Source organism: Fringilla coelebs (assembly GCF_963513975.1).
Source record: "Fringilla coelebs genome assembly, chromosome: 8".
Classification (NCBI taxonomy): domain Eukaryota; kingdom Metazoa; phylum Chordata; class Aves; order Passeriformes; family Fringillidae; genus Fringilla; species Fringilla coelebs.
In genome coordinates this window covers 34,427,513-34,440,675 of record NC_140066.1, presented here as the reverse complement: position 1 = coordinate 34,440,675, position 13,163 = coordinate 34,427,513, and the positions used below count along the sequence as shown (strand labels likewise).

Below are 13,163 nucleotides of genomic sequence, written 5' to 3'. Positions count from 1 at the left end.
TCTAGAAATGGCAGATGGAGGAGTGGTGCCAAGGAGGATGTTTGCATCAAAACTTGCAGAACTCAAACCAGCTGTCATGTTTCCTCCAAAAAAATATTTAAATCTTTATTTGTACATGTTGGAAGTAAAAACAAGCAGCTCACAAACCAATGGAGTTTATTTATGGAATAAAGCATGAGGATAATATTGATCCAAGCGCTGTGTTTTTATTTGGTGCTGTTAAATAAAACAAAATTATTGAAACTGCCTGAGAAGTCGTGCCTTTGTACCCACAAATCCCATGGGGGAAAAAAACCACTGCCCCTAAAAATCACTGCAAGTGTTAAATTTTGCTGCACAAAGTTTGAGCAGGGGTTTGAATGAGGCTGGAATTTGGCCTTTGATGGTTCTGCTTTGTTTTCCTAATCCAGCCTGGGATGTAAGGTCAGGATTTTTTGGAAGAGGGATGTTTGTGAGCCACTGGGATCACCTCCAGCTGGGTGACCTGTGCTGGACACAGGACCTGGGGTATTTTGTGCTCTGTTTCTGTTGGATTATTTTGCCTTTTTGTGTTTCAGCTTCCCAGTTAACGTAGGAATAACGATGGGAATTTTTGCTGGCAGAGGAGACAGAGATCTGTGGAACAAATATATTCCAGAGAGATCTCCTCAAAAACTCATCAACAGTTCCATCCACTGGGAGAGGATGTGGAAGGTAAGGCAGTGAGGAAGGACCTGCCAGCATTTATAACCAAGGAAATCATTCTGTACTGGAAACTGAATCCAAGGCTGGACCACAGATGACTCCAAGCAGAACTCAGAACAGGGACACCAAGAAGGATTCTCTTTCAAGCTTTCATCCTGTCCTGGCTCACCATGGCCAGAGACATTTCCTACAGGATCAGTGCCCAGATCCTCTTTTATTTCAGTAGAAACTGAACATTTCTCCCCCTGGAGTCCTCACTCTCTGAGTGTTTGACTTCAGGAAAATGCAGCTTGGGTTCATCAGGTCTGCCCCCTCAGGTGCATTATTTCCTGCACATCTGGGAAATAGAAAAATGCTATTTACATTTCACCCAGCTTAGTGTACACCCTTAGGTTTGCCTGGAGTCTCACCCTAAAGCCACAGCAAGATATTTTGGCATGGAGAGAAAACATTTGGGGTTTGGTATCCATGGAGGACACAGCAAAATAATCACTCCCAGGTCAGGGGTGACACCAGAAGGGAGCCCCAAAACTTTTCCCATTTCTTCTCTGGCAGAGAAGAAGAGACAGGATCTCATTGGGAATGAGAGTGTGCTCCATGGAAATCAGGCATTTATCCTGCAGGACACCCAGGAATTCAAGGGAGGTGGTTTCATCTACCAGCACAGCCACCTGATGAACCAAAGCTGCATTTTCCTGAAGTCAAACAATCAGAGAATGAGGACTCAAGGGGGAGAAAAGTTCATCTACCAGCCACAGCATGTCCCCACTCCATGCCCATATGTAAATGTATGTAAATAAATAGGTGTATTTGGCATGCTTCCCACTCTCTGGCTGGGAATATCAGGCAGAGGAGCTGATCCTCCTTGGGAACCATGGCAGCCAGGTGATCCTTGTGAGGAAAGGAGTGATGTGAGCATTTCCTGGGAAGAGCAGCACAGGCTTCAGGTGGGATTTAACCCCTTGGCTCCATCACAGGGAATGCCACCTCCACTGACCTGGTTCCCTCTCCCTCCTTGAGGACAGGGTACCACATTCACCTGCTGCATCCTCCCTTCCTCTGGCTCACAGCATGAAGCCAAGTGCATCAATCAAAAGGAAAAAATCCTCTGGGTTTCTAAAAGGTTTATTTCCAAATGTTTTTATTCTCTGTGAACATGATTTTTAAAAGCTGCAGGACAAATCTGTGGCAGCCTGAGGTGGAATTTCTTGTGTAGAAATAAGCTAGTGAGGAAAATGCATGATGCAAATCACTGTCTGGGAATGTTTGACATGGTACAAAACCTGGGCTTCAGAAAACCAAAAATGATCTCTGCTGTAAACCTAATTTCTCTTTCTGGGCTTGAGGAAAAAAAAAGTTATCTGGTAATGTACCCAGCAAACAATTCTGGCATTCATTTCAGCTCTACAATCCAATCATTGTGACAGAAAATGGACTGTGCAGGAAAATGCCATTTCAGGAAACCAGGAGTCACCCAGGAATAGCCCTGGACAAAGAGGCATCAGCTTTAGGAAGTTCAGGGTTAGGGAAGGAGGGGTGGGATCTCCTTTTGGACTCTTGCAGGCTCTTCAAAGAGCCCATTTGCCAGCAGAGAACAGGAAAATTGGGGGTCACCCACCCTTGTCGAGCTGGAATTTTCCTTCTTGTTGGAGAAGTTTGCAGACTGAGTTCAAGTTCTGTGGGTGCTGGTGCTGTGCCTTTGGGAGGGACTGGTGAGGATCTCTGACAGTGCTGGTTTGGGGGAGATTTGGGAAGGTCTGGGGGCATTCAGGCACAGAGCCTGTGTGGATTTGTCAGCACACTGCCTTGGCATTGTCCTTGCCAGGCACAAAGGCTTCCACAGGGCTGGAATGCCGCAGGAGTGGGAATGGAGCCCCCGTGGGTGTTGGAGGTGTGCAGGACGTGGTGTTTGTTTGTTTGCTGCCGTCATTAATCACAGAAAAACCTCCTCAAGGGCTGGAAGTCATTGTACTGTAAAGGACTGAGGGTTCCAGTCTTCTGGGGATTTATTTAAACCCAAATATTTTCCTGTGTGTGTGTATGCAAGCCGTTAGTTACATCTTGGAGTTTACTCAGCTGCTCTGAGGGATGAGGAGAACGTCTGGGTAAGACTTTGGAGGGGTTTTATTGTTGGATATCTGGGACTGGTCACGTTAGTGTAATGTTTTCTGGGACAGAAATCCTGATTTACAAGGAAAACAACACACAAAAGCAGGGATAAAGTTCCTGGCAGCCCTCTGCAGGGGAAACCATCCCCTGACACAGCCCTTGCAGGGAGAGCTGCAGGGCTGAAAATCCAGCTTGCCCCATCTGCAGGGGTGTTTGCCCCTTTGACTGGGGGACAGAAGTGCCTGTGTGCTGTGAGGGGTGGGGGATCATCCCCCAGGAGCTCAGAGTGGCCACTTGTCCCTGCTGGGTGCAGGGGTGTCCCCAGGGTCACATTTCTCCAGGCACTGTGACTGCAGCCTGTGTAGTTGGTTGCTGGTTTGGGATGTGGATCCTGTGGGATGCCCCTGTCCTGGCCAGAGGTCAGCACCAGGAAATGGGGCTGGGAGAAATCCCAGCCCCAGCTGGGGCCATTCCCCATCTGCAGCCTCTTGAATAAAAGGGCATTTATTTCAACTGAAATGCAAATTTACCTGCTCATAAAACCAGATCAGAATGAAAGAAGCTACTGAAAATCCACCCAATTCGCTGCTGGTGGAGGAGCTCAGTGCATGCATGGAACTGTTCATTAGGATTTGGTTTAAATATGTGCCTACTTATGCCAAAATCACAAAATCCTTGCCCAAAATCCTCATCAGAGAGGGGAGCCTGTGCTGCTCACTGAGTGGAGCCCCTCTGCCCATGGAGAATGAGGTTGGGTCCTGGAAGGGGACTCGTCTCCCACCTGAAGGTGTTTTTGGGGAGGTTATGGTTGTACCTATTGCAATTTCAGTTTGGCTGTGAGAAAACTGTTGGAATGAGCTTGTCATGTATATTGGGAAGGAATTGCTCCCTGGTACAGGTTTCCCAGAGCAGCTGGGGCTGCCCCTGGATCCCTGGAAGTGCCCAAGGCCAGGTTGGAGCACCCTGGGACAGTGGAAGGTCCCTGCTCACAGCAAGGGTGGCACTGGATGGGATTTCAGGTTCCTCCCAACCCAAACCATTCCATGGCTCTGTATGAAACCTCATTTTTATGTTGAGCACATAAAGCACCCTCCCTTTTTTTAGGTCAGGAATTTTACTTTTCCGAGTTCTCCTTGGCTCTGCACCAAAGCTGTGGGAGGCAGAATGACTTAATGCTCATCTTAGATGACCCACAGAATAAGATAATGAGGTGTATCATCTCCCTACCAGCTGCAGAGCGATGAAAAAGTAAAAATAAAAAGGAAAAAAAGGAGAAGAAACTGCACCAATTTTCTCATGGTACACAGAGTTACAGAAAATGATGTAAAATAGGAGCAGTGCAATGAACTGCTTAAGGATGGTGCTGCATAGATAGGAATGTATAAAAGAGCTCTTAATTGCAGAAATTTGATGGATATTTTAAAAAAAACTTGTCACAAGCTATATTTTTAGACTTCACGTTTAAAACACTTTTATTTTCTGCAGTATCTTACCCTGACCAGATTCAGTTAATATATAGATTCAGTTAATATATAGATTCAGTTAATATATACTAGATTCAGTTAATATATAATTGTAGGGTACAAACACCTTTCACAGAGAGGCTGCTCAATGGTTCTGGAGTTATTTCAAGTCTGCAAGTGGCTTGAGAAATGGGTATAAAATAGCAAAAAACTTTTTGGAAACCAATTAAGTTCAACTTTTTGCTTGGGCCATCTGCTATTTCACCATCTGATGGGCTCTTGCAGCTGGGCTTGAATGGAGAGCCATCCATTCCTATTTCATGTTTCTGTGGTTTCCCAGAACTTTTTGTGCCCTAAAGTGAGCACTTTGTGTCCATGATGTGGGGAAGATTAATAAAAACCCTGACCAAAGGGTGGTCAGGGGAATTGTGTCCAGTCTGAATGTGGGCTAATTTTCTGATTGCCTGATAATGGTGTCTGGAAGGAAGGTCCCTCAGCAGTTATTTAATTTATTGTGATATATAACTGCGGCCAGGGAGTCAAACAAAAACCATATTGAGGACAGGAGTCTGGTTTTGTAACGGGGTTGTCCTCTGAAATTGTGTCACTGCAGAAAGAGGCAGGGAAATGTGCTGGATGGAGATTTTGCCTTGATTTGGGGGAGAAGTGATGAGAAAAGAGCAATGTTCAGGTTAAACCCCAGGGTGGGGTGGAAGGGACCTAAAATCCCATTCCATCCCACCCCTGCCATGGCAGGGACACCTTCCCCTGTCCCAGCTGCTCCAGCCCCAGTGTCCAGCCTGGCCTTGGGCACTGCCAGGGATCCAGAGGCAGCCCCAGCTGCTCTGGGAATTCCATCCCAGCCAGAAATTCCTTCCCAATCTCCCATCCATCCCTGCCCACTGTCAGTTTAAAGCCATTCCCTGTGTCCTGTCCCTCCATCCTTGTCCCCAGTCCCTCTCCAGCTCTCCTGGAGCCCCTTCAGGCCCTGCCAGGGGCTCTGAGCTCTCCCTGGATCCTCTCCAGGTGAGCATCCCCAGCTCTCCCAGCCAGAGCAGAGGGGCTCCAACCCCTGTTCCTGGAATTCTTTGGGGTGGAAAAAAATTTGGGTTCCTGGAATTAGTTGGGTTTGGATAGGTTTAGAGGGAGAAGCCCTGTAGGACCATCCACTCCCTGAGCCCAGCAGTGCCACTGAAGCCACCCCTGAGCCACGTCCCCAAGTGCCACCTCCTGCCCCCCACAGCCCCCGGTGACAGGGGCAGATTTTGTGGTAGATTTCCAATTTTTGGGCATAACCCAGAGGTTGGATGTGCCCTCCACAGGAGCTCCCCGTGGGCAATGCTGTTCCAGTGAATTCCAGAGGAATTAATCACAAATCCCCAGTGAGTGGTGCCAGACCTGGGCTGGTAACACTGCTGGGAGCACATCTCTGATTTTGGGGTTTGTCAGGAGGTGAAAAAATACAACTCTGAGGGCTCCTTGGCCTAAATGGAATTATGTAATGGCCCAAGTTAAAGATGTGTGAAAGATGGATAATTATGGGCTGCCTGCTCTACCTAACACCATTAGCTGCTGTTACAAAACCAACATTTGACTCCCATTTGTTTTAACTTTTGAGAGGTTTTTGCTGTGTTTGGGGCTCAAAGTTGTGCAACAGAACCAAACAGAAAATGCCTGTAATAAAGAAACTCTGTTTCATTCTTCCCTTCATAAATAACAGGAGATTAAGACCTAATTGATTTCATTCTCCTGTGATGGATACCACAGTAATTTTTAATGATTTCTCTCAAGTTTCCCATTAGGAATATTTATTTTTCTTTAAAAAATGCCCCCAAATATGCTGTCTTCCTAATTTACTGCCCCAGCTTTTATGATGATGGATGTTGCATTGTTCTGTGGTTTGCAGAGGGCTAGACAGGAATATTAAAAATATACGACTTCATAATTTTTAGTCTGAGTTGAATGCTGTCCTCTTGTGAGACATGTAAAAATTTGTGGCTTTTTTTTCTTTCTTTTGTTTTCAGAGAGACAGTGAAATTTGAGGCAACAGATCAAAGCATTTATTGTCTAGTCTGGAGTAAAAAGAAAAAAAACCAACCACCCCCACATATTTAATGGGTTATTTGTTGGATTTAAAGGGATTTTAGCACAGGACACCTTCCTGACATATTGTCAGGAATGTCCTGTTTGATATAAGGATCTTGCTGGAAAATCTTCCCTTCTCAGTAATGAAAATTGTGGGAAAGCCTGAAATGATGTTTCTTCCCCCATGGAGGTTTAGGGCTGTGCAGACATCCCAAAGATTTTGTGTGTGTGTGTTTACTTGTTTGGGTTTTATGAAGATATTTGCTCCTGTGGTACTAAAACAGAGCAATGTTCAGCTCCTGGGGTTTTTCCTCTTCCTGGAGGAAGGCTGGAAGAGGAAAATGGTGATGGGTAATCTCCTGTGGGGTAAAGCTGGGAACCAGGGAATCACAGGGAATCCCAGATTGCAAGGGACCCTCGGGGATCACTGAATCCCAACAAGCCCACCCTGGCAGCGCTGCCCAAACCCTCCTGGAGCTCTGGCAGCCTCGGGGCTGTTCCATTCCTTGGGGAGCCTGGGCAGTGCCAGCACCTCTGGGGGAAGCAGAACTTCCCCTGATCCCCAGCCTAAACCCCCCAGCCCAGCTCCAGCCCCTCCCTGGGTCCTGTTCCCATCCCAGCCTGGAGCTGCAGACCCCCACGAGTTCTCCCCTCAGCCCCCTCCAGCTGAGCAAACCCAGATGTTCCTCTTTGGGCCCCTCCAAACCCTTCCCCACCTTCATGGCTCTCCTTTGGATGGATTCCCAGCCGGATCCCTGCATCCCTGGGGTGTTGGGGCCGTGGGGTTTGGGGTGCAGGGGTGCCCTGGGGTGGGGAGGGGGCTCGTGGAGAGCTCGGGGCTCTGACCCGGGGTTTGTGCTGCAGGAGCAGAACGTGTGAGCTCTGGGGCTTTGTGTTTTAACTGCTGAAGAATTTCAGGGTTGCTGTTGTTGCTGTTAAGGTCCTGGATCCTTGCAGGGGAGGATTTCTTTGTTTGCTCTTCCCTGAGCTCCTCTTGGCTTTTTCACCCCTGGCCCTGTGACAGCCGCCTGCAAAGGGCTCTGTGCAGCCTCCCCATGAGGAACTGCATGGAGCTTAATCAGCATTAAAGCAGAGCTCACCCCCCTGCCTGGCTAGGGAAAAGGAGCTGCTTTCCAAAATTCTCTTGCCCGTGGAGCAGCAGGACAAACTGGGCAGGGAAAAGAGGAGAAGGGGGATGTGATGAGCCCGTGGCACTCAGCATCAGCCCTGCTGTCCTTCTCCCAGGTACAAACGATGCTGGCAGGGAATGCTCTCCACACACAGCTGAATGGAAGGGGTTTGCTCTCTCTGACTGTGTCTTATCCCTGAGACAGGCTGAAAATCCTGCATCCCATCCATTAAATGCATCAAGAAATTCAGGATGGCTTTGTCAGTTTTGTTTATGCTTGAATTTATTGTTACAGCGCTTTATCAATCAGACAAGGCAGGAGTTGGTTTAGTTATTTTCTTTGTTAAAAGAAAAATTCGGTTTCAGTGTTTGACTTCATGTTATGTCCTGTTGATTTGCCATAGCAATTCAAGGCTCTCTACAAAAGATCCTGTTACTCCAAACAGCTCCACAAAATCCCAGCTTCCTAAGTGTGTCCTTTTTAATTGTGCAGCAAGGGAGAAACTTGAGTAAATCCTTGGTTCTCAAAGTCAGAAAATCCCAGAATAGTTTGGCTTGGGAGGGACCTTGAACATCATCCTTTGCCACCCCTGCCATGGGCAGGGACACCTTTCACCATCCCAGGGTGCTCCAAACCCTGTCCAACCTGGCCTGGGACACTTCCAGGGATGGGGCACCCCCAGGAAAAGCCTGTCCCTGTCCCTGAGCTCTGCTGGATCCCAGCTGGGCACTGGGATGCTGTTCACACTTTATTTTGGGTGAACAGATGCACCATGGCCCCATGGCCAGAGAGGAACCAGCTCTGGCTGCTCTGCCTCCTCTTGCTGTTCCCAGCTGCACTGGCCAACTCACAGCTTTGGGACAGAAATTCCAGATGAATCCAACATTATGGGACCTTTAGGACAGGAAGGGAAAATCCCAACCAAAGGAGGGGAAGGCAGGGATGAATTTTTGGCCACAGAACAGTGAGATTGCTGATCCTGCATTGCATATCCTGGGTGTCACAGCGTGCTGCAGGCTCGTTGTGTGCCCAGGGCAGCTCAGCAGCTCCTCAAGGCATGCACAGAGGGTGGAATGCTGCCCTTGGAGACTGGGGAATCCACAGGATCCACCCCTCGAGTACGTGCGGCAAACAGGATTTACAGCCAGGGTTTGGTGCCAGAGCTCAGCCCTGGTGGGTGCTGCTCCATGTCTGAAGGCTGGGACAGAGGTCTGCAGAGCTCTGTGGCTAAAGGTCAGCCTGAATTATGCTCTATCTCTGCCTTTTAATTGTAGAGGACTGTAATCTGCCACTGCAGTCACAATTCAGCAGGATCTTGATTGTGCAGAGAGTTAATGAAGTGAGGGAGGACTGGAGACACAAAGTCTCAGCAGCTGGCCGGGGGACTCACAGATTTCAAAGGGAAAAGCTTTTTTGTTTTGTTTTGTTTATTCTGAGAAGGAAAAACTTTAGCCTGGAGGCCCCAAAACTGTAGATCCCTGTAGCTAAGCCCAGACAAGTCCTCATGCATTTTGGCACATAGGGGAATAAAAAAAAAAAATCTGGATACTACTCAATGCTGTGATTACAGTGAGGTTTCCTGGATATCCAAGAGGGGATCAGAGCTGATCTGGGAAGATGTGAGAGCAGTGTTACAGAGGTGCTTTCTGCCCAGCTGAACCTCTTATCTTGAAATTGCTCAGCTCTCTGAAGTGGCTTAACCTCTCCTCATTTAACTCTGGCTGTAACACGAGGGATGCAAGTCCTGCAGCAGACAGCTTTCCTTTTCCACCTTTTTTCTTTTTCTTCCCTTTCCTCATACTCACGGCATACCATAACCCATCTGACAATTAATATTAATTATTTAGATTGCCTTGGAGCTAATGTTACCAGAGCATCACATTATCATAGTCTGAAGGATTTATTTACACTTAATCTATTATCCCTCCACTCGTTATTTTTCTTCTCTGTTGTCTCCATCAGTCACTAATTCCTTCTCAAAACTGCTTTAACCGAGGGGAAACAAATGGAAATTCACGTTTCCCTCGGTGCCTCCTCCTCCTTGCCGCTGTCCGTGTGTTAAGCTCGTTTCCAGGTAAGTTATTCCACGCTGCTCCCTTCCTCACTGCTCTCCTCCGGACTGACCTTTCCAGTGCCAAGTGAACTAAAGCTCCTCATGAATGGCTAATTTGATGAGCAGAGGCTCAGCCAGCCGCCTGTGCTGTCACACGGTCGAATATTCCTGGTTTCAAGTCGCGAGTGCCCTTTAGATCAGATTATCTCCGCACCTAAGGGCGAGCTGAGAGTCGCGCTGCTCCGCTGGGACCGGCGACAGCGACACGGTGACAGTCGGGGCAGGGGAGGCAGAGGGTTCCGGCCTCGGGAATGACAACAGGGAGCGATGAATGCAGGGCACATTCCTGCAGGCATCTCCAGTTCTCACCTTCTCAAAAATGCCTGTGAAGTGTTTCCAAAGCCCTCCCGGGGAAGCGCCACGCAGTGCGGAGGCGGCCCTGGCAGGGTCTGGGAGATCCTTGTCACTTCACTCCTTGGACATTGCCCGGCCACAGGTGACCCGGGGCTGTTCCTGCACACACCTCCAAGCACAGAGGTGCTGCAGCTGCAGGATTTCTTCTCCCCAGCTTTTGGGTTATGCCTGCATTTCCTGCAGAGGTTCAAAGCCAAAAGTGAACCAAGCAGCCGGGATGTGCCAGCCTCTGGCTGAAGGACAGAGCAAAAAGGTGCTGTGTGAGGTGCCCCCTGCCCAAGGAGGGAGAATTAAGGAGTAAAAAGAGGATTTAGTTGTTCTTATGCTGCTGCTACTGCAGGAGAGCCCTGAACTGGCACACAGTGCAGTGAAGGGTCTGGAAGGAAAAGCTTCTTGGAGTTGAAGAAAAATGAAATATGTACAGTAAGGAAGATGAGGGGGATAAAAATGAAGGGGGGGGGGGGGGAACATAAAAAAGGAACAGGAAAAGACAAAAAGGTAAAAACAACTCCAAAAGCAGTGAGACACCTCCACACCCCCATCCCTCCATTTCTCTTCCCCCAAGAGTGGTGAAGAACAAAGCTTGGATGGATGGATGGATGCATGGATGGATGGATGGATGGATGGATGGATGGATGGATATGGATGGATGGATGGATATGGATGGAGGATGGATGGATGGATGGATGGATGGATGGATGGATGGATGGAGGGATGGATGGATGGATGGATGGAGGGAGGGAGGGATGGATGATGGATGGATGGATGGATGGATGGATGGATGGATGGATGGATGATGGATAGATGGAGGGATGATGGATGGATGATGGATGGATGAATGATGGATAGATGGAGGGATGATGGATGGATGGATGGATGGATGGATGGATGGATGGATGGATGGATGGATGGATGGAGGGATGGATGGAGGGATGGATGATGGATGGAGATCCATGGCTCAGGGGAATAACCTGGACAATCAGGGCTGTGGCCCTCTTTGAAGCAGCCTCACAAGCTGGATGCAATTTTCATTTTCAGCAGGGAAACTCGGCCTCGTCCTTCTGAGGTGGATAAAACAAGGCTTGTAAAACTGATTGTGGGAGGTGTTTTGACATGAGGAATTAAAAGGCCAGGCCTGGCCTCTCCCTGCACGTCCCAGTGAAGCAGAGGCACTTCCCATTACCTGCCCTGTGCCTGGAGGGTCTTTTTTTTTTTTCCCAAGAGAATTTTGAAACTGAGGTGAAATTGTGTTATTCTCCACTAGTAGCTGTAATTCAGTAGCATTCTTACATGGATGTTAATAAAATATTTGGGGCTCTTTTGTGATAAATTATTGATTTATCAACTTCAAGCCCATAAAATCAGAATGGTAAAAGGCAACAATTCCTTTTGGGGGGAGGAGGAGAAACTCTGGGAATATCTACTTGATTCATGCTAATGAATGATCAAGATATAATTGGCTCCACATTATCTGTTAGCAAATATTGTTACTCAGATAAAAGTACCACCACTGTAAAGAATAGCCTCGTGGGATTACCAAAACCCTATTTAGAAGTCTCTAATTCCCTTTAACTGATTTTTTATTTTCATTTTAATGGGAAAAGTACCTTCAAAGACTAAAGATGTCTACATGGCTTTTCTGGTGGCCTTCCACAAAGGAGTCTTCTGTTTGAATTTTAATGTTTTTAGCCAATGTTCTGTGTGGATCACATATGTCCTTAATGAGAGAGTTGATGCAGTTCATTAGTTTATATTTGAGGGATGAAACGTTGCTGAGTGTAGCTGTTAAACTGTAATTGATAATGGCTGAGTAGGGAAAATTTAGCATTTGGCTATTTAAAGTTACACACAGGCTAATCCCTGACTGCTCCCAAGGAGAGGGGACACACACAACAAGGATAAATGTGAGGTGAGGCATAAGTGTAGACAAAATTCAAATTTCAGAGCAACTTGAGGTGAGTCCCTGGGTCTGGTTTGGGCAGAGGGGTAAGAGGTGAAAGGTGCTTTTTCAGTGTGAAGCACAGCAGTTGATGAGAGCCCTCTGTGCACATTATTCATGATCCCAGCCCTTTTCCAAGTTTGTTTGTGCTGGGCTGACCTGGCATGACCACAGTTAGCCCTGGATGGCTCAGTGATGCGGCCAGGGCACCCTGCCAGCCTCCAGTTTGGGAGCCACAGAGGTTGTACCCCTGGAATTTTTGGCTCATTTATCACCAGAGCTGCTGAAAAGGATAGTCTGGATCACTGGGAATAATCAGCATCCTCTGCTCCAGAACAGCCCCAAATCTGTGCTTTCCAAACACCATTTTTCAGTGGGATTGCATGGCTCTTGTGCCTGCTGGCCTACAGACACATCTCAGAACACTTCTGCCAACTGTTTCGTGCACAAGGAACATGGAGCCAAGCTGCAGAATTCAGTATCAACATCCAAACTGTGAGATTCGGGAAGAATTTTAGTAAATTAAAGCTAAAAACTGCACAATAAAAGCCTGTGAGGATCTTCAGGATTGGATTCTGGTTTATTTCTGCTGCTCCAGAGCAACATTTGGGCATTACATGTGTTTTGGTGGTACACTAAGGAGTAGATAATCTGCATTTGGTTATTCTCCCAGACAGTCAGTAATAGTAATTTGAATGAGAGAGATTTTAAAAAATGCATCTGGCAACTCTGTGGGTGTGTTTTGTTGTTTGTTTTCTTTTTTTTTTTCCCCTTCTTTTAAAACCCCTACAATATAAAATAAGAACCAACACCAGAAACAACTCTGAAATAATTATGAAACCAATAAATAACCCCTGAGCTCTAACGTACACAGATGACTTTCCAGAGGCGGCAGGCAGGCTTGTGTGTGGAGTTAAAAAAAAAAAAAGAAAAAAAAAGGGGGGAAACTCCGGGAGCAGGGATTGCATGGGGCACTCCGGAGCCCCCCGGGGCTGGGACCCTGCGGAGGGGCTCGGATGCTCCAGGGGCGCAGGATTAGATTTGGTCCTTGCCAAAACAACAACAACAAAAAAATACGAAATAGACGACACAACCTATTTGAATAAGGGAGGGGAAAAAAACGAAGAAGAAAAAATAGAGGAGTGGGGTTCTTTTCCTTTTTTTTCCCCTAAGCAGCCGAGCCCAGCTCATCAGCAGCTGAGGCAGGAGCAGGAGGGGTTTTGGAGTTAACTGCATGCAGGAAATCTCTCACATCCTGAGTCCCAGCTCGCTCCTCTCGGTAACTG

General features: G+C 47.5%; 1 protein-coding gene across 1 annotated transcript in view; it reads left to right on the top strand.

Annotated features, from left to right (window-relative positions):
* Nucleotides 1-582: 582 nt before the first annotated feature.
* ADAM12 (ADAM metallopeptidase domain 12) overlaps nucleotides 583-13,163 on the top strand; it is a gene marked incomplete at both ends in the record, with an annotated part of 193,657 nt that continues 181,076 nt past the window's right edge. The window contains one exon of the mRNA XM_084210182.1: nucleotides 583-693. Within this exon, the coding sequence (XP_084066308.1) occupies nucleotides 583-693 (111 nt within the window). The remainder of the gene's footprint in view (nucleotides 694-13,163) is intronic.